The following is a 25,350-nucleotide window of genomic DNA, read 5'->3' on the forward strand; positions in this document are numbered from 1 at the left end:
AACGAGTGATCATATCAGCCCAGCTCGAAATGGGCTTTTGGCCCATTAAGTGTTTAGTGCTTAACTAGTTTCCAATCTGCTGCCCAGTTGGGCTTCTTTGTATGGCGTGGGACCCAAGCATTGATCTACACACCAGCCACATGGGTTCGGCCCAGCCTTTATTACAAGGCCCAGCCGAATTCACTGAGAAGCTCAGTAAACCCCTGATCCCATCACATGGACCCTATGGGCCCAACACTTACATTAAGTGGTCCCTGCGCCAAGCCATCTTATAAAAACCCAGGGACTGCGGGCAGGTGCAAAATTAACCCATCAGGTACTATCCTAAATGGTCTTACACTTAACCTCTCAGCCCTTAATGATCAAGCACTACCTGACAAGAGAGGACCTCTCCCTCGGTTGCAAGGAACAGTGCCACACTATCTACTTACATGGATCCCGGGAATTAAAACCATTTGCAAACATTTTGAAACCGTACAAATATATATATATATATATATATATATATATATATATGAAGGGAAGAGAGATCCATCGAATGGGCGCCCAAATCTTGCGGAACAACGGGGGCGAATTTCAAAATTTTTCTCTCCCTTCAACTGGGAATCGCATTCCCTATTTAGAAAATCATATTTTCAATGATCATTCTTGAACAATAAACTGAACCAGATCTGAACCAAAAGGAGTACGAGAGGATTATACCTGATACGGAGAAATAGTATCCCCCACTGAAGATGGCGCAATGCAGGATGGAGCAGAATCAGCAGTATTCTTCTCCAAGAATTCTGTCCTTCGCAAGAAACAGCAGGATGGCACGTGAGCACAACTTCCTATCAATTCTTTCTCAAAGAACTGATGTCAAGATCGAATCTTGACTTCTCCCACAACTAGATCGAACTGACAAACAGGGCGGCAAGAACAAGGAGACGGCAAGAACTGGCAAACAGGGTTGCTTAATTCTTTCTTCTGTGATTTCAGCTTTGAAGAGGATAGGATTATGTGTCTTCGAAAGGCTGCCACCCCCTCCTTCTTTTGTTGGAGCTGCTTATCCAAATCATATTTGGATCAGCAGACTCTTTAGGTGATAAGGATAAACCCTTATCTTATCTGCAGATTAGATTAGCTTTCTCCTAATCTCATTAGGAGGTTTCTAGATCTGAATCACATTCAGATCTGGACTCTCTGAGTGGATAGGGTCAAGACCCTATCCTATCTGCTAATCCATCTCAGAATTCGCCCCATAATTAACTAATTAAATAGCCCAGTTCGAAATGGGCTTTAAGCCCATTAAGCTTGTGTGCTCACTTAACCTTCCTAACTGCTGCCCAATTGGGTTTCCTTGTATGGCGTGGGACCCAAGTATTGATCTACACATCAGCCACATGGGTTCGGCCCAGCCTTTGTTATAAGGCCTGGCCGAATACACTGTTATGGACAGTGCACCCCCTGAATCCCATCAAATGGGCTCTATGGGCCCAACACTTACCCTAAGTGGTCCCTGGGCCAAGCCACCTTGTAACACCCAAGGACTATGGACAGATGCAAGATTAGCCCATCAGGTATTACCCTCAATGGTCTTACACATAACCTCTCAGCCCATAACGATCATACACTACCCGACAAGAGAGGACCTCTCCCTCGGCAGCAAGGAACAGTGTTGCACTTTCTACTTATATGGATCCCGGGAATTAAAACCTTCTTCCAAACATTTTAGAAACCATAATATATATACTTTTATATCTCATATAAAATAAATTTTGCAAAACAAATCTCAACGGTTTAAATCGGCTGCCGGCAGTCTTGGTTTCCATCAGTGAGAGTGCATCCCCGATCATTACCTTTGTCCGACAAAGGGGCTGATCCTGTCACTATGATCACCCACTCAGATGAATTCTCAGACTGTCCCAACATACACAGGTTTTGACCCCAGCTTAGGATCTCACTGATTGGTACATCAAAGACAGCCCAATCCGACACCTAGTGCAGTATCATAATCGAGTCTAGGGGTCGGGTGTAACTTTCCAGTTTTGCCCATTAGTCTCCAAGGTCCAGGGCAAAACTGAAAATCTGGTACAGTTCAAAGATTCAATTAATCCTACACTGTATGTGCCTAGGGTCTCACCCTGGCAGCTGAGATAGGCCGACCCACTGGCTGTGTACATTCTAAACTAACACGAGTCTCATTAAGTGTCCACTTTAAGGGTATTACACAGAAACATACCAAGGGAACATGAATCAAATATGTACTTTTATTCATTTACAATAAACTCATAATGTACATCATTCTGATTGAAGCTAAGGGCATACAAAACTATCTAACAGCTCCCACTTGCACTTAGGTCCAATCAGGTACAAGCCGGAGTCCCATGCTTTCTCAAACACTTTCTGTGATAGTGGCTTTGTCAATGGGTCTGCTACATTTTCCGCTGACGCTACCTTCTGAATCAGGACATCCCCTCTACCAACAATCTCCCGCAGTACGTGGTACTTCCTCTCGATGTGCTTCGACTTCGAGTGGGCTCGTGGCTCCTTAGCGTGAGCAATGGCTCCATTGTTGTCACACAACAATGGGATGAGTGATGTGCTGGACGGAACTACTCCCAACTCGTGAACGAACTTCTTCATCCACACGGCTTCTTTGGCAGCCTCACTTGCGGCAATGTACTCGGCAGTGGACCCCTGTTTGCTGCTTTTCCAGCAAACAACACACGATCCTATCGTGAAAACATATCCAGATGTAGACTTTCTATCATCTGGATCCGACTGGAAATCGGCATCTGTATACCCTTGGATCTGTAGTGAGCTACCATTGAATACTAGACAAAAACTCTTTTGTCCTTCGAAGGTACTTTAAGTATGTTTTTCACAGCAGTCCAGTGCTCCTGCCCTGGGTTGGCCTGAAATCTGCTTACTACACTCACTACCTGAGCAATGTCAGGACGAGTGCACAGCATGGCATACATGATGCTCCCTACGGCAGAGGCATAGGGAACGTCTCTCATGCCATCAATCTCCTCAGAAGTCTTGGGAGACATCTTCTTGGAGAGAGTGACTCCGTGCCTGAAAGGAAGATTTCCTTTCTTGGAGTTTTCCATGCTGTATCTTTTGACTATTTTGTCAATGTAAGCAGATTGGGATAATCCTATTATCCGCTTCAATCTACCTCTATAGATTCGAAGACCCAGTATGTAGGAGGCTTCTCCAAGATCTTTCATGGAGAATTGCTGTGAAAGCCATACTTTCACCGTATTTAACATTCCTACATCATTCCTAATGAGTAGAATGTCATCTACATACAGAACCAAGAATGTAACCTTATCTCCACTGTACTTCCTGTAGACACAGGGTTCATCCGGATTCTGCTCGAGGTCAAACGATTTGACAGCAGAGTCAAAACGGATGTTCCAACTTTTAGAAGCTTGCTTAAGTCCATAAATGGATCTATTAAGTTTACATACCATGTTTTCCTGACCTGTAGCAATGAAGCCTTGCGGCTGCTGCATACAGATATCTTCAGTAAGATCTCCATTCAGGAATGCAATTTTGACATCCATCTGCCAAATCTCATAATCATGGTATGCTGCTACAGCTAGCAGGATCCTAATGGATTTAAGCATGGCCACAGGCGAAAAGGTTTCCTCATAATCGATGCCCTCTTTCTAAGTGTACCCTTTCGCCACTAGACGAGCTTTGAAGGTCTCAACCTTACCATCGGGGCCCTTCTTCCTCTTGTAAATCCATTTGTAACCGATTGCTTTTACCCCGGAGGGCGGATTTACCAGAGTCCAGACAAAATTGGTCTCCATTGAGTCTATCTCTGCTCTCATGGCCTCCACCCACTTTTGGGAATCTATGTCCAACATAGCTTCCGCGTAAGTCACGGGATCCTCCTCACTAGTCAAGGTTCCCACCAGGTAACTATCCTGGTCATAACCATAACAGACTGATGGCCTGGATACCCGAGTGGATCTTCTAGGTTGGTCACTACCTGGAACTTGTGGGACATCTCCCACTGCTCCTGAGCTCTCCTCATCAAGAACAACTTCCTAACTATGGGTGTCCAGGATGTAATCGGTTTCCAAGAATTGTGCATTTCGACTGCAGAACACTTTCTGCTCACTTGGGTCATAGAATAGGTAACCTACAGAGCCTCTTGGGTAGCCTACAAATAGGCAACGGCTGGTCTTGGATTCCAACTTGTCTGCACTCGTTCTTTTAACGTGTGCTGGACAACCCCAAATCTTCAAGTGTCTGACACTTGGTTTCTTTCCGGTTCAAAGTTCATATGAAGTATTCGGAACCCGATTCAGCACGTAAATTGCAGTCTCTAATGCGTAACCCCAAAAGAATGTGGGTAACTCTGAGTGTATGAGAAGCGACCGAACCATATCCATAAAGTCCTATTCCTCCTCTCTGAAATACCGTTAAGTTGTGTTGTCGCAGGAGGAGCTAATTGTGATACTATCCCATTTTCTTTTAAGTAGTCTCTGAATTCGTCAGAGAGATACTCGCCACCTCGATCTGATCGAAGGGCTTTAATTTCTCTCCCCAACTGTTTCTCGACCTCTTGTCTAAACTCTTTGAACTTTTCAAAGGATTCAGACTTGTGTCTCATTAGGTACACGTAACCATATCGTGAAAAATCATTTGTGAAGGTGATGAAATACACGTGTTGATTCCGTGTCCTAACACTCAGGGGACCACATACATCAGTATGTATTAGGTCTAGTGTGCTGTACATCTTTCAGGCTTACTGTTAAATGGCCGTTTCGTCATCTTGCCTTGTAGGCAAGGCTCACAGGTGGGGAGATCTTCTACAGTTAGAAAATCCAAAGGACCATCCTTTACCAACCTTGTGATTCGGTCAACACCGATGTGGCCAAGTCGGTAATGCCACAAACACGTGGGATTAACTGTATCACGGGCTCTCTTCTTGGGGATTTCAGCCGACGTAGTTTCAGTTATGTTAGTTTCTAGAGAAGGATGTAGAACATAGAGACCGTTCTCCAGTTTCCCGTATGCGACGAATCTGTTATTTCTTTTAATAGTAATCGTATTACTAAAGAAGACAGAATAACCATCTGCACACTGTTTTGAGACAGAAATCAAATTTCTCCTTAAATTTTGTACATAAAGACAATCTTTCAGTACAATTGTTCCTTCTCTAAAAAGTAACTCCACGGTTCCTATGGTCGCGGCTGCAACAGTTATAGTAGTCCCCAAGTAGAGTGTGACTTCTCCTTCACTCAGCCTTCTGCTTACCTTGAACCCCTACAGTGAGTTACACGCATGAGTTGAAGCCTCGGAGTCAATACACCAGGACGCAGAAGCTACCAATAAATTGGTTTCTATAACACAAGTTTCGAAATTACCTTTCTTAGATTCCAGGTAGGCAGGACAGTTTCTTTTCCAATGGCCGGTCTTCATGCAGAAGTGACAGGCATCTGATGCTTTATTCTTTTGCTTCTTGCCCTTAGTGGCTTTCTTCTGAGGTTTCTTTGCCTTCCTCTTTCTCTTGCCTGTCTTGCCAGCTTCAACAAGCATAGCTACAGGCTCATCCTTTTTAATCAGTTCTTTAGCTCTTTGCAACATATTGTTGAGCTCTTGCAAGCTGACATTCAGCTTGTTCATGTTATAGTTCAAGATGAACGGATTAAAGGAATGAGGCAAAGAATTAAGGATAGCATCTATCTGGGTCGCTAGGTCCAGCCTGGATCCAAGAGCTTCCAGTTCGTTGATGTATCCCATCATCCGAAGACAATGGCCGTGAACTTGCTGGCCCTTGGACATTTGTGCGGTCATGAACTGTTTCAAGACCTTTTATCGAGTAGAACGATTCTGCTCTTCATACATCGTCCTGAGACTTTCCAATATATCCTTGGTAAGTTCAATCTGATCGAACTGCCTTTGTATCAGGTTGTCTAAGGAGGTAATGATGTAACATCGGGCAAGGGAGTTCTTCTCCTCCCATTCCTGATAGTCTCTCCTTCAGGCCTCAGAAGCCCTATCACCCGGACGCTCCGGGGCAAGATTCTTTGCCACTTTGTCTAACTTTTCAGAAGTTAGGACCAGCATAAGGTTCCTATACCAGTCGGCACAGTTTGGGCCCTTCAACTTGTTGTCATCAAGCAATTTTGCAAATGATCCGTTTGCCATTTTCTGATAAAAGAGCAAACATCAGTCCACAACCATATTTGATTCATGTTTATTTCATAGATATAGATTTTAATCTACGTTCCATTTCCATTTATTCATCTCTGAGATTTCCCTCCTTTCTCAGTGACGAAGACTACGGGTTGTCTCTGGAAATGTGGGAAATCACATAGAGTGCATGGAGCCAACTGTTTCAGTTGCATAACCCCACCACCTTTCTGTGAAGGATCATATCCACTTATCATATGAGTTTTCCCTTTGACCTCTGTCAGACAAGGTTCAGAGTCGTTTTCAGGTAAACCTTTCTGTCCAGTGAGTGCTTACCCATCATATTCATGAACGCCAAGGTACCGTGAGAGAGTTCCCATTTTCTGGTGAAGCCCCTCCCACATCGGTCTATGACGCCCCTATCATCTTATGAAACACTCAGACAAGCCCAACAGCAAATGGATAGCCCATTTTCTGGTGCGTTTCCCCATTACTGAAGGACCCATCCTCATGCTAATGATGGAAGGCCTTTAGAGAGTTCATCATATGAATCTCCCTATCACATGCACTCATATTAGCTGGAGGGAACAGTTCATCATATGAATCTCCCTATCAAAGACAGCCCGATCCGACACCCAGTGAAGTGTCATAATCGAGTCTAGGGGTCAGGTGTAACTTTCTAGTTTTGCCCATCTGTCTCCAAGGTCCAGGGCAATACTGGAAATCTGGTCCGGTTCAAGGATTCGAGTAATCCCATACTGCATGTGCCTTGGGTCTCACCCTGGTGGCCGAGACATGCCATCCCAACACTTGGTGGCACACCAGTATCAGCCTTGGCAGGATAAATCTCCCCAGACTTATCCAATGGCTGTGAACATTTAAAACTAACACGAGCCTCAATAAGTGTCCAGTTTTAGGGTCTTACACAGAATTATACCAATCAACATGAATCAAATATGCACTTTATTTATTTACACCAAATATCAAAAGTACATCAAATCGGATTGAAGCTAAGGGCATACAAAACTGTCTAACAGCAATGATGTAGAGTTTTATTCCCCTAGACCATTCAAGGTAGTTTAGTCCATCGAAGGGAATTACAGCAATGGGAAAATTAATATCCATTCCCCCATTCACTCCATTTTGGCTTCCTAAAACCCCCGAAGTAGCAGAATTCTCAGAGGATATGGTCAAAAAAGAATTTCAGTCTCAACACTCAACTTAGGATCCCTCCTTACACAAAAAAAAAAAAACATAGCTCCACACAAGTAATCAGTCCACACACACTTCGGTTTGGACTCAAATTAAGCACAAAACAGCACCAATTTCCAGAAAAAAAAAAAAAGGCAAGATCAAACTGATTTCAGACCTGTACAGGTTAACAGTCCCAACCTACCAACCTTCCAAAATGTCTAAGAACATTAACCATCAGGAGAGATCCTTAAACACTAATCATACCAAAAACTAGACATAACAGGTCATCTGTGACCTACAGTCACCTTTTCACAGGTACAGGATCACATGATCCAAGAAAAAAGAGGTATAAACCTCACAAAGGTTTGACAACATTCAACAGCCCAGATTCATTTGATTTTTCTCTTGGTACACGACCAAGAAAGGTAAAAGAGAAAAAAAAGGACTGTACCAGTTGTAGATCAATTTTGTTCAGCCCAGATTCAGTTCTCTGTTCCGCCCAGTTGACCTACCTAAGCACTCTCTTTCACTTCTCCAATGTTTTCTTTCTCCTTCACTGACCAAGCATCTACCAAGTATCACCAATGAAACAGGAAAAGGAGACATGCTCAAGCTCCCAATCATCTTGATCTTCAAATTCGAGCCATCATTTAAAACTCCTGTTTTTGCACTCTCCTCCAGTTTGTTTGAAACATTTTCTTGAACAAACCTAGTCACAACCCACTCCCACTTTCCAATCTCCACCCTTCATTTTCTCGAACAAACCTATTTGCAAATTGCATTAAGTTTAAGGTGGGAGAATGCGATAGAGTGAAGATGAATAGTGTGGGGCTGAGAAGTTGTGTAAATTATGTCCAAGAATATATCAGCGAAGTGACTTATCAATTATTTTTAATCAGAAACAATTAGACTATTTGCTGTCCAAATTTCCGACACCAATTACTAGACAGAGAGATTAAGGAATATGAATGTTGAGATAGATGAATGGGAAACTAAGGATAGGATAAAAAATGAACTCATTTGAAATTCTGGACTGTCCAATCTGTTCAAATTGGTTTTAATTTAACCTGGTTCCAACCCAAACCTGGTCCATTGACACCTGTATTCTTATTTTCTATCAATGGACTAGATATTGATTCAATCTGACCCAATCCAATATAAATCCATTATGGATGGACCAGGTCCAATCCAACCTAATGAATACTTTAGACCATTAAGTCTGCACTGGTCCAATTCAATATGTCCTATTAGTCCATCCAACCCGTCCAAATTGATTTTGATTTGGATGGGGTCCAATCCAAAATCAGTCCGTTGACACCCCTACATGTGGCTTTTGTCCCTTGACAGTATCCTCAGAGTGGATCATATAAAAAAGTAGGGGTTTCTATTTAGCAAGCCGATATGCTATGTGTGGAGAGCACAAGGTATCTGTTGTACACTTATTCATCAAATGCAAGTTAGCAGGATTTCTACGGAATTTCTTTGCAGGTCTTTTAAGAAAATCCAAACATGGATCCAATTCATCCAAAGGAATTTTTTTTTTTTTTAAGTTTCCTGAATATCAGGTAGCAAGAAGGCAAAAATTTTCTGGAGCTGTTCAACTCTATTTGTAATCTGTAGGGATATATGGAGAGCCAAGGGAAAGATCAGCGAAACAAGAAGAATTGAGGTTGAGAGAGAATGCAGAGAGGATGTTAGGACCATCCACACTCCTCCTAGCCGGGTCAAGCCAGCCAGTGAACAAGTAACGGCTGGACCTAATGCTGAATCCAGAATGAAGCCCCCCATCAAGAAGGTTTACATCCACAAGCCACGTTAGCCACGCTAGCCTAACGGTCCTCCAAATTAGTTATGCGAATCAGAGGCAGTTACAGCTTTTTGAATATTCTAGTTGTTATTCTGACAGTCCATTAAGATATGTAATGACCCCTCTCTATATATTTTCCATCTCTCATTAATGAAGGACAGATCGATTTTCCCCTGAAATCATTCCCTTCCCCCCTTCTCCCTTCTCAGGAGGACTGAACTTCTTTCAAAGAAAGCTCCTGTGTTGGGCAGGAACCCAACAGAGGACCTCAAATACCTTCATGACACCAATTTATATCCCCACCACATAGGCCAATTGCAACTTTCCAAATCCCAATTCCCACTATGAACACCAAAATGTGTTCCTCCTCTTTCTAAGAAGGTAACCATGAATGATTATGTTAGTGAGAGAAAGAAACATCTACATGAAAGGACAAACAATGATATATAAAAGGATATAAACAGACCATCCCAAACAAAGAAAAAACAAAGTTACAGGTGTGAGCTATTATACCAAAAGACTCCATACATCCAAACTTGCCAACTCTTCAGCAATCAAACTCAGATCTTTAGAAATTCTCAATTGGAGTTCACTGAAAGACCCAAGATATGTTTAAATCCTGGTTGATGAAAACTCCACAAAGTTTTTCCAAGGGAAATTCCATAAAGTTGTATCTTCATCTTCCCAACAGTATGTGGAAGAAACAGAACTCTAAGAAGTAGAGGAAACCATGACATGATTCCTCTGAAACATCATGGAAAATCTGTCTTATCAAATGCTCCTGTTGAGCTCCAATCAGTATCCATTACCATTTTTAAGGGCATACCTTGAAGAAAAGTTCAGCATAGGTACCAACATCTACAAATTCCTTATAGACTATAAGCTTTTCTTCCCTCTTTGCAGTATTAGAATGAAAAGGACAAGACTGTTAAAATCATATAATCAAGTAAAAATCCTGATGTAAATACCCCATTGCAAACCAATCAAATATTTGTCTCAATTTCCTGGAGCCTCTCCAGTAGCAACACTTTGCTGTTCTCCAACCCTCCCAAGTAACCTTGGATCCTTGGATTCCATTAAGAGGAACATTCTGAGAAATCATTTCAGTGTTTAGAACTGTAAGTTGGCAAGAAGAACACTAAAGATATCCAGAATAGCTTAAGCTAGCAATTATCTTAAGATTTCTACCTGGCCACGACCAAGACACTCCTTTGTCGGCTCTACAAGCTCATCCCCCGTGGACAGCACTGCAACAGTTGGATTTGGAAATACCTGTGGACAGAAGTATATGGCATAATTATGAATAATTTTTCCAAGCAATTTAAAGAGGGGATAACCATCAGGAATACCTTCACCAACATTACTCCCATTGTGGCAAGTAGGCCAACCTCAGAAGTGCCTATTCGTTCTCCAGACCTTAAGACTATGGCATCTTTCTCGATATCACACCCCTGACAATAATATGCAAAGCTTTAAAATTTATTACTAGGAAAAACAGAAATGACAATACACACACAAAAGTTAGCTTATTCATGGATTATGATGGTTTGCATGCAAACTGAAAAGCTGATGAGAAATCATCAATCAACAATCTAGGCTAAACTTTAAAATCTAATAGAAATTCGGATATTAGATTAATTTGTTTTCTTTTTTTTTTTCTATGGTTTGTAGAGTAACTGTATTTGAGGAAAAAGCAGAAATATAAGATATTGAGTTGAAACTGAGGTAGACCTGCCAAAGCCATTGTTACAAATTAAATAATGATCAATATGCAGATATGGTTTAAGTATGTCTTAATGCGTGTTGTGAGTCGTGTAATATTTCAAGGGTACAAAAACAATGTCCCTAAGCAACCAACTTGCTGAGCCACAATAACAGCTTATTACCGAAATCTCTTAGACGTTCTTTTTTCTTTCCTTTTTTTTCTTTTGAAGAAGGTGAAGTATTATATTGAAGATTAAACAAAAGTACATCAGCCCATGTACAAAGAGGACCTGTGCATTGGGAAATGGGAATATACAAGTTTCATCTAAAAAAAGGTTCAACTTGCATAAAAGAATTCAGTTGGACACCCTGAAATAACCTTTGTACACCCAGCCAAGAACATAGCAAGCCAAAAAGATTACTTCTGATTTCATCCATTTTTTTATCAATAACTGAAATGACTTCATTAAATAAAATTTAAGTACAACTGATTTCCTCCTTCAGGGAATCAATGTTTGGAAGACCCATTCATGCCATAGTACTATGGCAATATGAGCAGGAAAGCAGCCTACAAACACTAGATACTTGAAGTAATGCAACTAGGAGATAGACAAACACATCAAGAGTTTTGCATGTTTGAATTGTTCAGTGCTTAAAGCACTTTGATATGATCCACACATGTTTACTTTCACTTTCACTTCATATGAACTTTGGACCGGAAATAAACCAAGTGTCAGACACTTGAAGATTTGGGGTTGTCCAGCACACGTTAAAAGAACGAGTGCAGACAAGTTGGAATCCAAGATCAGCCGTTGCCTATTTGTAGGCTACCCAAGAGGCTCTGTAGGTTACCTATTCTATGACCCAAGTGAGCAGAAAGTGTTCTGCAGACGAAATGTACAATTCTTGGAAACCGATTACATCCTGGACACCCATCGTTAGGAAGTTGTTCTTGATGAGGAGAGCTCAGGAGCAGTGGGAGATGTCCCACAAGTTCCAGGTAGTGACCAACCTAGAAGATCCACTCGGGTATCCAGGCCATCAATCTGTTATGGTTATGACCAGGATAGTTACCTGGTGGAAACCTTGACTAGTGAGGAGGATCCCGTGACTTATGCGGAAGCTATATTGGACATAGATTCCCAGAAGTGGGTGGAGGCCATGAGAGCAGAGATAGACTCAATGGAGACCAATTTTGTCTGGACTCTGGTAGATCCGCCCTCCGAGGTAAAAGCAATCGGTTACAAATGGATTTACAAGAGGAAGAAGGGCCCCGATGGTAGGGTTAAGACCTTCAAAGCTCGTCTAGTGGCGAAAGGGTACACTTAGAAAGAGGGCATCGATTATGAGGAAACCTTTTCGCCTGTGGCCATGCTTAAATCCATTAGGATCCTGCTAGCTGTAGCAGCATACCATGATTATGAGATTTGGCAGATGGATGTCAAAATTGCATTCCTGAATGGAGATCTTACTGAAGATATCTGTATGCAGCAGCCGCAAGGCTTCATTGCTACAGGTCAGGAAAACATGGTATGTAAACTTAATAGATCCATTTATGGACTTAAGCAAGCTTCTAGAAGTTGGAACATCCGTTTTGACTCTGCTATCAAATCGTTTGACCTCGAGCAGAATCCGGATGAACCCTGTGTCTACAGGAAGTACAGTGGAGATAAGGTTACATTCTTGGTTCTGTATGTAGATGACATTCTATTCATTAAGAATGATGTAGGAATGTTAAATACGGTGAAAGTATGGCTTTCACAGCAATTCTCCATGAAAGATCTTGGAGAAGCCTCCTATATACTGGGTCTTCGAATCTATAGAGGTAGATTGAAGCGGATAATAGGATTATCCCAATCTGCTTACATTGACAAAATAGTCAAAAGATACAGCATGGAAAACTCCAAGAAAGGAAATCTTCCTTTCAGGCACGGAGTCACTCTCTCCAAGAAGATGTCTCCCAAGACTTCTGAGGAGATTGATGGCATGAAAGACGTTCCCTATGCCTTTGCCGTAGGGAGCATCATGTATGCCATGTTGTGCACTCGTCCTGACATTGCTCAGGTAGTGAGTGTAGTAAGCAGATTTCAGGCCACTGGACTGCTGTGAAAAACATACTTAAGTACCTTCGAAGGACAAAAGAGTTTTTGTCTAGTATTCGATGGTAGCTCACTACAGATCCAAGGGTATACAGATGTCGATTTCCAGTCGGATCCAGATGATAGAAAGTCTACATCTGGATATGTTTTCACGATAGGATCGTGTGTTGTTTGCTGGAAAAGCAGCAAACAGGGGTCTACTGCCGAGTACATTGCCGCAAGTGAGGCTGCCAAAGAAGCCGTGTGGATGAAGAAGTTCGTTCACGAGTTGGGAGTATTTCCGTCCAGCACATCACCCATCCCATTGTTGTGTGACAACAATGGAGCCATTGCTCACGCTAAGGAGCCACGAGCCCACTTGAAGTCGAAGCACATCGAGAGGAAGTACCACGTACTACGGGAGATTGTTGGTAGAGGGGATGTCCTGATTCAGAAGGTAGCGTCAGCGGAAAATGTAGCAGACCCATTGACAAAGCCACTATCACAGAAAGTGTTTGAGAAACACGTGGAAAGCATGGGACTCCGGCTTGTACCTGATTGGACCTAAGTGCAAGTGGGAGCTGTTAGACAGTTTTGTATGCCCTTAGCTTCAATCAGAATGATGTACATTATGAGTTTATTGTAAATGAATAAAAGTACATATTTGATTCATGTTCCCTTGGTATGTTTCTGTGTAATACCCTTAAACTGGACACTTAATGAGACTCGTGTTAGTTTAGAATGTACACAGCCAGTGGGTCGGCCTGGGGAGACCTATCCTGATAAGGCTGACACTGTTGTGCCACCAAGTCGGTTGGGGTAGCCTATCTCAGCTGCCAGGGTGAGACCCTAGGCACATACAGTGTAGGATTAATTGAATCTTTGAACTGGACCAGATTTCCAGTATTGCCCTGGACCTTGGAGACTAATGGGCAAAACTGGAAAGTTACACCCGACCCCTAGACTCGATTATGATACTGCACTAGGTGTCGGATTGGGCTGTCTTTGATATACCAAAGGCTGGGCCCATAGAGCCCATTGGGCTGTCGGATTATGATACTGCACTTAGGGTAAGTGTTGGGCCCATAGAGCCCATTTGATGGGATTCAGGGGGTGCACTGTCCATAACAGTGTATTCGGCCAGGCCTTATAACAAAGGCTGGGCCGAACCCATGTGGCTGATGTGTAGATCAATACTTGGGTCCCACGCCATACAAGGAAACCCAACTGGGCAGCAGTTAGGAAGGTTAAGTGAGCACACAAGCTTAATGGGCTTAAAGCCCATTTCGAACTGGGCTATTTAATTAGTTAATTATGGGGCGAATTCTGAGATGGATTAGCAGATAGGATAGGGTCTTGACCCTATCCACTCAGAGAGTCCAGATCTGAATGTGATTCAGATCTAGAAACCTCCTAATAAGATTAGGAGAAGGCTAATCTAATCTGCAGATAAGATAAGGGTTTATCCTTATCACCTAAAGGGATGTCTGATCCAAATCAGATTTGGATCATCAAGTCCTAATTGGATTAGGAGCTAATCCTTTAGGGTTACAAGAGAAAGAAGGGGCGGCAGCCTTTAAAAAGATAATTCACATCCTCTTTAGTGCTAAATGAAAACACATAAGGAAGAATTAAGCAACCCTACAGAATTCTTTCTTGTCGCCTCCTTGTTCTTGCCGCCTAGTTTGCCAGTTTGATCTCCAGTTGTGGGAGAAGCCAAGATTCAATCTTGACATCAATTCTTTGTGAAAGGATTGATAGGAAGCTGTGCTCACGTGCCATCCTGCTATTTCTTGCAAAGGACAGAGTTCTTGGAAAAGAACACTGTTGATTCTGCTCCATCCTACACTGCGCCATCTTCAGTGGGAGCAGTCTTTGGATCCTTCCTTGGGCGTGAACACCTTCATTGAGAGATAATATTTCTCTGTATCAGGTATACATCTCTCCTACTCCTTTTGGTTCAGATCTGGTTCAGTTTATGGTTCAAGATTGATCCTTGAAAATATGATTTTCTAAATAGGGAATTCGATTCCCAGTTGGAAGGGAGAGAAATTTTTGAAATTCGCCCAACTTATTCCGCAAGATTTCGGCATCCATACGATGGATCTCTCATCCCTTCAGTGTTGGAGACCTTTTCGGGGCTAGGACCATTACTACAGTTAAGTTGGAAGGTTCGAATTACTTAGAATGGTCACAATCTGCAAAGATGGGCATTGGTGCTCGTGGGAAGTTAGAGTATATCATTGGTGAAGAAGTGAAACCCGAAACTAACAGCTCCCGGTGGGTACAGGAGAACTATATGGTGATGGCTTGGCTATGTAATTTTATGTTGCCCAATATAAGTAAAAACTTTTTATGGGCAAATACAACTAAGGAAATATGGGATGGGGTTGTAGAAACCTATTCACAGAGAGAGAATGTTATTAGGACTTGTCAATTGGGAAATCAGATTATTGCTACAAGGCAGGGAGATAGACCTATTAAAGTTTACTTTTCAGGACTTAAAACTCTGTGGCAGGAGATTGACCATTTAAAGACATTTGCTTGGGAAACCACTAAGGATGCAGTTGTCTACCAGAAACACCTAGAGAAGTACAGGGTGTTTGAATTTCTTGCTGGCCTTAATCCCGAGTATGACATTGCAAGACATCACATTCTTTCCAGGGACAGTGTTACCCTCTCCCAAGCATATGCCTTTGTGTCAGGGGAGGAGAGCAGGAGAAATGTGATGATGAAAAACTCTGGGTTTGATCAGTCAGCCATGGTTAGCACTATGAGACCTAAACAACGTATAGACCGGGGTGGCAGTGAAATCAAGAAGGAAGACAAAAAAGATTTGATCTGTGACTATTGTAAGAAGCCTAAACACACAAGAGATACTTGTTGGAAGCTTCATCCACATCTTGTGCCGAATAGACTCAAAAATAAGAGGGGAAATGCTCACATGGCAATCACTGGTGACATTTCGGCCCCTCCTACTACAGCTGCTCTGGAGTCTATTGTAGCTACTGCAGTAAGGGCCGAACTTGAGAGGTATGGGCAGTTTCTGAACCAGTGGGATACAGCCAGTTCTAGTTCAGCAACAGGCGGACAACAAGGTACAAGTGGTTCTGGTGGAGTTCATTCTACTTCCTTTTCTCACACAGGTAGTTCACATGCCACTGCAAATTATGTTTCTACTTCAGGTAAGGAGGGACCTCCTTGGATTATAGATTCTGGAGCCTCAGAGCACATGACCCATAGCTCTACCATCTTTTCCTCTTACCAGCTCTATTCTGGCAGAGACAGGGTCTCCACAGCTGATGGATCTCATGTTCCCATTATTGGGAAGGGATCTGTCAAGATTAGTGATTCCATTTCCCTTCCCTCTGTCCTTCATGTTCCCAGATTGAGCACTAATTTGTTATCTATTAGTAGTTTGATTAAGAACCTAAATTGTTCAGTAAATTTTTCTCCTGATCATTGTATCTTGCAAGATCTGGATTCAAAGAGGACGATTGGGAGTGGTCATGAAGTGAATGGAATCTACCTCCTGGATGTGCTTCCTCCTCATCAGAGTCATCATGTCAGCAAGGATAGTGAGTCAGGGTCCGTGGGTCAGATTATGCTTTGGCATAACCGTTTGGGTCATTTGCCTTTTTCTTCTTTGAGTCTTTTGTTTCCATAGCTATTTGAGTCTGTTAGTTTGTCAAATCTAGAGTGTGAAGGTTGTCAACTTGGAAAGCATTGTAGACATTCCTTTAAAGCTAGTAATAAAAGGTGTTCTTCCTCTTTTGATGTTATTCATTCCGATGTGTGGGGACCTTATCATGTTCCTTCTATGGGTGGTTATCGATATTTTCTCTTATTTGTGGATGATTTCTCTCGATATTCTTGGGTTTACTTGATGAGATCCCGAGATGAGGTACCATAAGGAAATTTCATCAAATGGTGCTAACATAGTTTGGAACACGAATAAAGGTGTTCAGATCAGACAATGCCAGGGAATATTTTGAAAAACACCTTGCTTCATATCTGTTAGAATATGGTGTTGACCATCAGAGCAGTTGTTCCTACAATTCATAGCAGAATGGTGTTGTAGAAAGGAAGAACAGACACATTGTTGAGATTGCAAGAAGCATGATGATCACATCTACAATTCCAGTTCGGTTTTGGGGTGATGCAGTTCTCACAACAGTATATTTGATTAATAGGGTGCCCTCTCGTATACTTGGATTCAGCACCACATTCAGTCCTCTTTTTCCTGAGGGAGAGATGTTTCATATTCCTCTCAGGGTGTTTGGGTGTGTCTGCTTTGCACATATCCTTGGTCCTCACCGCTCGAAACTTGACCCGAAGGCAAAGAAGTGTCTTCCTTGGATATGCAGAAAATCAGAAAGGGTATACTGCTGCTATGATCTAGTCTCTGGGAGTCGGTATGTTACTATGGATGTCACTTTTTTTGCCTCCACATACTTCTTCTCGAAGAATCCTTCTTAGGGGGAGTGTTTTGGGGAAGTGAGTGAGCAGTCTATCCCTCTCCCAGTTCCAGTCCCTGTGTCCACTCTTGTGCCTGATCCTCCTGTGTCACCTACCTTACCACCTCCCTTGCATCCTGCTTCTCAGCGTTACTCACGACAGAGACTTCACAGGGAGGTTGATTCCACTACAACAGAACTCACATCACTTCCAGCCGGTTCCTTGGAGACTCCAGATTCAGCTGACACGGATTCAGGTATTCCTCTTGATCCCTCTATTGTTTTAGTTCCCATTGATTCTACTAATCCCGTTACAGATAACCTAGACCTTCCTATTGCCCTCAGAAAAGGGAAGAGAAAGTGTATTGCTCATTGTATTTCACAGTACTTATCCTACAGTGGACTTTCTCCTTCCTATCGTGCTTTTCTTTCCTCTCTTGACTCTGTGTCTATACCCAAGGGTGTCAATGAGGCTCTCTCCAAACCTGAGTGGAAGACATCTATGCAAGAAGAGATGGAAGCTTTAATTAAGAATCAGACATGGGAGATTGTGGACCTACCAGAGAGCAAGGAGACTGTTCGATGCAGATGGGTTTACACAGTAAAATATAAGGCAGATGGAAGTATAGAAAGGTACAAGGCCAGACTTGTTGCAAAAGGGTACACACAGACCTATGGCTTTAATTACTTAGAGACATTTGCACCAGTTGCAAAGATGACCTCTGTTCGGATACTTCTTTCTCTTGTTGCCACATACTCTTGGCCCCTGTTTCAACTTGATGTGAAGAATGCTTTCCTAAATGGGGATCTGCAAGAGGGAGTGTATATGGACCTTCCAACTGGCTTCTACAGTGATGCTGAAAAGGGAAAGGTATGTAGGCTTAAGAAGTCACTTTATGGCTTGAAACAATCTCCCAGAGCATGGTTTGACAGGTTCAGGAAGGCCTTGGTTGCTTTTGGCTACACTCAGACTCAATCCGATCATACCTTGTTTGTGAAGTGAAAGAGATCCTTGGTGTCAGTCCTAATTGTTTATGTGGATGATATTGTTGTCACAGGGAATGACCTAAGTGAGATTGATTGTTTGAAGAAGAATTTACACAAAGAATTTGAAATTAAGGATCTTGGAGAACTTAGATACTTCTTAGGCATTGAAGTTGCAAGATCAAAACATGGAATTTTTCTCTCAGAGGAAATATGTCTTGGATCTTCTTCAAGAAACAGGGAAGCTTGGAACAAAGGCAATCAGTACTCCTATTGATCAGAATCATAAAATTAATGCATCAAAAGGTGAACCAGTAAAGGACATTAGGAGATATCAGAGACTTGTGGGGAGGCTGCTATACTTGTGTATGACAAGACAACATTTCCTATGTAGTAAGTGTGGTAAGTCAATACATGCATGCTCCACGAGTTCAGCATTGGGAGGTTGTTGACAGGATTCTTGCTTATTTGAAGGGACACCCGGGCAGAGGCGTATTGTTTGCTGAGCATGGACAGTTGAAACTAGAGGCTTATATAGATGCAGATTGGGCAGGATGCCTTGATGACAGGAGATCTACTTCAGGAGTATGCACCCTTATTGGGGGTAACCTTGTTTCGTGAAAGAGTAAGAAACAGAAAGTGGTGGCAAGATCAAGTGCTGAAACTGAATACAGGGCCATGGCACATGGAGTTTCAAAACTTCTCTGGATCCATTCCCTATTGGGAGAGATTGGTGTACAGGTAGAAGAACCTATGATGTACTGTGATAACCAGGCAGTTATTAACATTGCCCATAACCCAGTTCAGCATGACCGGACTAAGAACATTGAAGTGGATAGACATTTCATCAGAGAAAGGTTGACTTCTAGGGAAGTTTGTCTCCCATACATTGCTTCTGATCTGCAGCATGCTGATGTTCTCACAAAAGGTGTTGCAAGGAACAAGCTGGAGCATGATCTACACAAGTTGGGAATGTGTGACATTTACTCCCAACTTGAGGGGGAGTGTTGAGTTGGGCCGATTTCTAGTTATTGGGCCCAGTTGTTTTGTTCTTATTTTAAGTTGTTAAGTTAGGAAGTTGTTGGGCTTTAGGCCCATTAGCTTATGTTTTTAGTTGTGACTGTTTAGCTACTTTATTAGCCGCCCTACTAAGGGCATTCCTGTAATCTTTCATTCTTTTAAGTTAAGTATAAAATATAATGAAGGGTTGGCAGCCAAAACTAATTCAATTCTGGTTAACATCCCGCTCTTTCTTTCCTCTCTTTTCTTCTCTACTGCTGAAACTCTTCATCTTCTTCTTCTTTCTCTTCACAAGGAATTCATCTTGATTTACAAACAGTGATTTCTACTCATCCAAATCACTTTTTCCTCATTCATTAAGCAGTTTATTATCACTATTAAATCACCCTCTATAATTAGGTTGGACACACCACCCATTTCCACAGCCTTCTGCACACCAAACACAGCCGCCATAACACACCCCCTATACTCAAAGGCCTCGGGTTTCCAATACTACTACCATCAAAATTCAACTTTACAAATGCCCTACTCAATTTCATCCACAGACAGCCCTTCTTCTTTTTTGAAGATGTTCTTGCTATCATAGTCCAATTCCATGAAATGTCATCCATAGAAAAAGGAGAAAATAAGCCCATCATTTACTTTCACTTTCACTTTGAATTTGTTTTCTATGTTGTGCTTATATATTTTGATTTGAGATAATAAAATTTTAAAACACTTAATTTGTTTTGTATGTTGCACTTATTTCTACTTTCACTTCCACTTTGAATTTGTTTTACATGTTGTGCTTATATATTTTGATTTATGCAAGTTCCTATTGTAATTAATTAATTTCAAGCTGGGCCAAATTTTCTCCTATTGGAAAAAATTTAGGGAAGTTGGCTCAGCCTGTGGTGAAACCTTTTACATGAATATAACTTTATGCAAGGCAGTCACAGTTGATAATTTACAGATCAAGGCTTCCATATGGCTAATAGGTCTATCTTGCGCAAAAGAAACACAGAAAATGGGAAGCAGCTTATTCTTTCATTCTAACAAGCATTTAGCATTTCTTGTTTTGTTGTTCATAGTAGAACAAACATGCCCATGTAATCTGTATGATGTTTTCATGTCCTGGTCTTGGGTTCCTTTTGAGCTCAAGGTGACATTTCTTTTATTATGGTCCTTTTGCAATCTTGCAGGATTTTGCAATGAAACAAATATAAGGATTTTAAAGGGAAAATCATATGATTCATCTGAAATTGAGAACTAATTAGCTATTATCTGATAGATTTGGCTCTACTATTGGAACATTACTGGTGCTGAACAGGATTCTGGGAGGGATAAGCAATCGGTTTTGAAGAAAATCTAAGAGTAAAATAGGAATCTTAACCATGTGATGGGGATCAACTTAAGGCATACCAAAAGATAACCAAAGCTGCTCCTATGCTCATTTGGCACCATTATGAAGACGTGGGGCCCACATGGGAGCTGGGTTAGCAGTGGATCAACTTGGGAAGACTAGAGCCTTCAATCCACCTTAAGATGCTCATTGTGTGGATGAGTTTGCCGCTGGACAGGACTTATTTGGTTTTCTTACATTTCTGGACAGTAAGGGTAGTTTTGTAATTTTGCATGCTTAGGGGGTTATGTTTGGGAACAGGTCTTAGTCTGGTAATTTCCTTTTGTTTGGATTTATGTTTGTAATTGTTTGGGGCAGATTTAGTCTACTCTAGCTTCTTTTTGTAAGTGGCTTGTTGGGAAAGTAACTTGGGGGGCAAGTTTCTTCCTTTGGAAGCTCTTCTTATTAAGCTTGTAAGGCTCATTTGGGGACTGTTTTTGTGAATGATGAAAGAAAGTTCTCTACAGAATTTGGTGTGATTGCCAAGTTGGGGGTGTGATTGCCCTCACCCTTAGGTGTGAATCGTGTGATTGCCCAAGGTTTCCATCTTATTTCCATCACTCTTCTTCTCTTCTCTTCTTTCTCTCTTAGTTCTTGTTGTGCTACACATTTAGACCTAAATGGGTTACAAGTATGGTGCTGAATCATAAAGATCCTGCATCACCAAGATGTATATGCTGTCCATTTAAATTTTTTTTTTATTTTGCGTGTGACACCCAAGCAGTTTTTCCCCAGGCCCGGGCGCCTCACACTCAAACATAAGCATAACTTGTACTCTTAGACTCAATGGTCCATTTTACTTTTTTTTTTCTCTCACTTTTCTTTTGTACCTGCACTTTTTTTCCTTGAGGAGGTGGGGGTTCCAAGCAAGGTTTAAAATTTCGATACGATACACCCAATATAGGGCGTATGGTATCGTATCTTTGAAAAATAGATACGGGATATGCATGGAAATCGGACATTTCATCTTTTTTTCATGAGTATTGAGGGCATATTGGGTGTGTATCAAGGCGTATTGAGGGCATATCGAGGGCGTATCAGGGGTGTATCAGGGTGTATCGGTAGCGTATCGACGAAAAAGATACGGCCAAAAACTAAAATAAAAAATTAAAGGGGAAAAGCAAGCTTCTTTTCCCCGAAATAAGCATTCTTTCACCCCCAAATGATTTTAAAACTCCAAACTTCATTCTAGAGTGCTAGATTTGCAAACGTTTGCAAGAAACAAGTGTGAATCGTTAATTTTTTAGTTTTTCAAATTTTGAAAAAAAAATGGCAAAAATAGGTAAATTTTTTCAATTTTTTATAATATCTTGTGATTTCTTTTTTTTTCTTGAATGTTGAAATTTATGTTGATCTACATTTCTTACATTCAAAATCACAATTTTTTTGTGTTATCAGTAGATTTATGGAAATTTCATGAAGAAATTTGGGGAAAATATAACTTGACAAAAAATTTGAAAATGTAATTTTTTCTCTACCTATAAAGACTAAATATGTTTTAGATCTATGGATTTATCTATCATTTCCATAGAGCAATTGAAGTTTCTTCTTTAATATATTCTTTTTATTTTTTTATTTTTAGAATTAAAAAATAAATAATAATTAATTATATTTTATCATTTGATCACAACAATTGAATATATTATAATTCTATGGATGATCTATCATATCCATAGACCAATTGAAATTTCTTCTTTAATAATTATTTTTTATTTTTATATTTTTAGAATTAAAAAATAAATAATTAATTAATTATATTTAATCATTTGATCACAATGATTGAATATATTATAATTCTATGGATGATCTATCATATCCACAAAGCAATTGAAATTTCTTCTTTAAAAACTGTTTTTTGAATATATTATATAATGTTTATTTATTTTTTATAATTTTTGGAAATGAATAATAAATAATAATTATTTAAATAATAAATCATTAATAATTATATTTTCACATAGAAGTGTACCAATGCATGTTTTATGGTTGGATAGGAGAGTTGGGTTTTTCTCATCCCATAAAACATTAAAACTTAAGAATTATAATTTATAAATTATAGTTAAACATAGGATTTTAATGAAATTATAATTAGTTACAAAATATTTCTTCATAAAACCATTAAAATATATTAATTTAATGTATGTACACCTCATTGAGGTCTTATATTTAGTTTCATTGATGTATTTTTATGATTTGTTAAAGTATTTATAGTGTTCCCAAGCATATTTATGCGTATCTTAATTTTTCTCCGATGTGCATGTGTATCCAAGGCGTATCCCGATACGTCTCTTAAAATTGCCTTTCCGATACACTTTGCAATTCCGATACTTTGAACCTTGGTTCCAAGCATGAAAACAGGGGGTTTGAGTCTGAGAGGGACCACTATGTGCTAACATACCAGGGGCTAGGTCTCTATCCAGTCATAAAAGCCCTATATAGTTGGGACCAGTGTGCTAAGGAGGTGGTAAGGAGATTTTAGCCTCTTCTATTCAATTATATTACTAGTAAGGTTTCTCTGTTCCTAATAAGAAACTACTCCAATTTCACATAATTTGAAAGAGAAAAAAAAAGTTATTTTCATCAAACAAGCTCTATTTGTGATTACTTTCACAAATGTAAAAGTGAAAAGGTGATAAACTTATACCACAGGACGAATATCAAGGCCTTGTCTAGCTTGCACCAATATCTTGACTCGCTTTGATTCACCTAAGGCACCTTCTACAAGTTCAGTGTCCTCAACTTGCACTACAGCATTGGCACCATTAGGTATCGGCCCTGGTGGAAAGAAAAATGAATTAATATTTAAAAATAAAGTTTTCCCATGAATACAGTGAAATTATCAATTAATAAAATTTCAAAAAAAATTATATTATCTTGCCTAAAAATCAATTCTTTTATTTCCTTTTCTAATAGTGCCAAAAAGAACATGCCTTCCTAGTCGACCTTTTTTTCCTATTTTATTTTCTATGAATATGCAAGTTTGTTACTAGTTGCTGGCTGAAACTAGGTCTTCAACTCAGGGAAGTCAGTAAAATACTCAAAGAAAATATAAACTAGCATCTTAAAATGCCTACTGTACACAAAGTACATTAATTCATTCCTCAGGAAAAAAAACTATATAATTCGTGTAGTCAGTTGATTCAAACCAAAGTTTTCAATGGATAGATTCGACAATCCTTCCAAGAAATTGGTAGTAAGCCCAAATTTGGGTGACAAGGGAAGAATTCCCAGCATTGGGAGAATATTCAGCAAACAAAAGAATACCTTCTCTAGCCCCCTAAGCAATCAGGAAAAAAAAGAATACCTTCTCAAACCACAGTTGTAAAGCAAATCTTCAGGGGAAAGGAAGTAGTGACTACTCTCCAAAGGGTGCATGTAAGCCATGTACATATTTGTTATTTATAATTAATAAAATTTTACTTATCAAAAAAAAAAAAAACTCATTAAGCCAATGTATCCCAAATGTCTTGCAAATCCAAGCATAAGACTTGTTGGCCCAAACTAACCAAATAAAACCAATTTAAACTTCTTAACTCAAACCAAACCAAATAAATTTCACTCTATTCAGCAAACAAAGGAAGACCTTCTGAAACCTCATTAATTTCTACACATGAGACAAGGCACATGCCTGAACAAAGTGAGGTGCCACTTTTGAAAATAAATCAAAAGACAAATACAGATGAATATGCAAACTTACGTTCTGGAAGAATTAAAATATTTCAAAAAAGCTTATTAGCTCATTTGGTTATAGCATCCTTTTTTTTATCAGCAAAGAAAAATCATTTATTAATTTAGAAAAAAAAAAAAAACTTGTTACAGGCACAAAAATGAAGCCCAAGATAATAACAGGTTACAGCAATGCCCAAAATAAGGATGGTCTATCAGCTCCCTGCTTAGCTAACAGATCTGCTAGCCCATTTGCTTCCCTTTTAATCCATCCAAAGTTTGAAACTTTGAATTATATTTCTTTGCAAGTTGGTCAATTTGTCTGAATGTAAATCTGAGTTTCCAGGGTGCTGACTCAACTTGCTTTGCCATGTTATGACCAAAAGGGAATCTCCTTCAATTTCCAAATCTCTTGCCCCTAATTGTTCAGCAAGCTTCAGTCCATGCAACAGATCCATCCAAAGTTTGAAACTTTGAATTATATTTCTTTGCAAGTTGGTCAATTTGTCTGAATGTAAATCTGAGTTTCCAGGGTGCTGACTCAACTTGCTTTGCCATGTTATGACCAAAAGGGAATCTCCTTCAATTTCCAAATCTCTTGCCCCTAATTGTTCAGCAAGCTTCAGTCCATGCAACAGTGCTTTTGATTCAGCCTGAACCAAGTCACCAAAACCGATTGGTCCAGAGTACAAGGCCATTACTACAAATTGATGGTTCCGAAAGACACCTCTGATTCCTGCTCTTCTTGGGTTGCCAAAGGATCTGCCATCAAAGTTTAGCTTTAGCTTATTTAAACCTGGTGGTCACCACTCCATTCTTGGACTTTCTTTAAGTGGTTCTGATAATGCCACTTCTCTCCAATTTCTTAAGAGGTCATCAATAGGAATACTCTTGAACATCTCCATTGTTTTAACCTAA

General features: G+C 40.4%; 1 protein-coding gene across 1 annotated transcript in view; it reads right to left on the minus strand.

Annotated features, from left to right (window-relative positions):
• B73 (molybdopterin biosynthesis CNX1 protein / molybdenum cofactor biosynthesis enzyme CNX1 (CNX1)) overlaps positions 1–25,350 on the minus strand; it is a 132,764-nt gene that overhangs the window by 75,181 nt on the left and 32,233 nt on the right. Inside the window, exons 3-5 of the mRNA XM_088896028.1 lie at positions 23,411–23,541; positions 10,492–10,593; positions 10,331–10,414 (exon numbers count right to left, since the gene is read on the minus strand). Coding sequence (XP_088752154.1) covers positions 10,331–10,414; positions 10,492–10,593; positions 23,411–23,541 — 317 coding nt within the window. The remainder of the gene's footprint in view (positions 1–10,330; positions 10,415–10,491; positions 10,594–23,410; positions 23,542–25,350) is intronic.

Source organism: Nelumbo nucifera, chromosome 1 (assembly GCF_055504915.1).
Source record: "Nelumbo nucifera cultivar China Antique chromosome 1, China Antique-T2T, whole genome shotgun sequence".
Taxonomy (NCBI): Eukaryota; Viridiplantae; Streptophyta; class Magnoliopsida; order Proteales; family Nelumbonaceae; genus Nelumbo; species Nelumbo nucifera.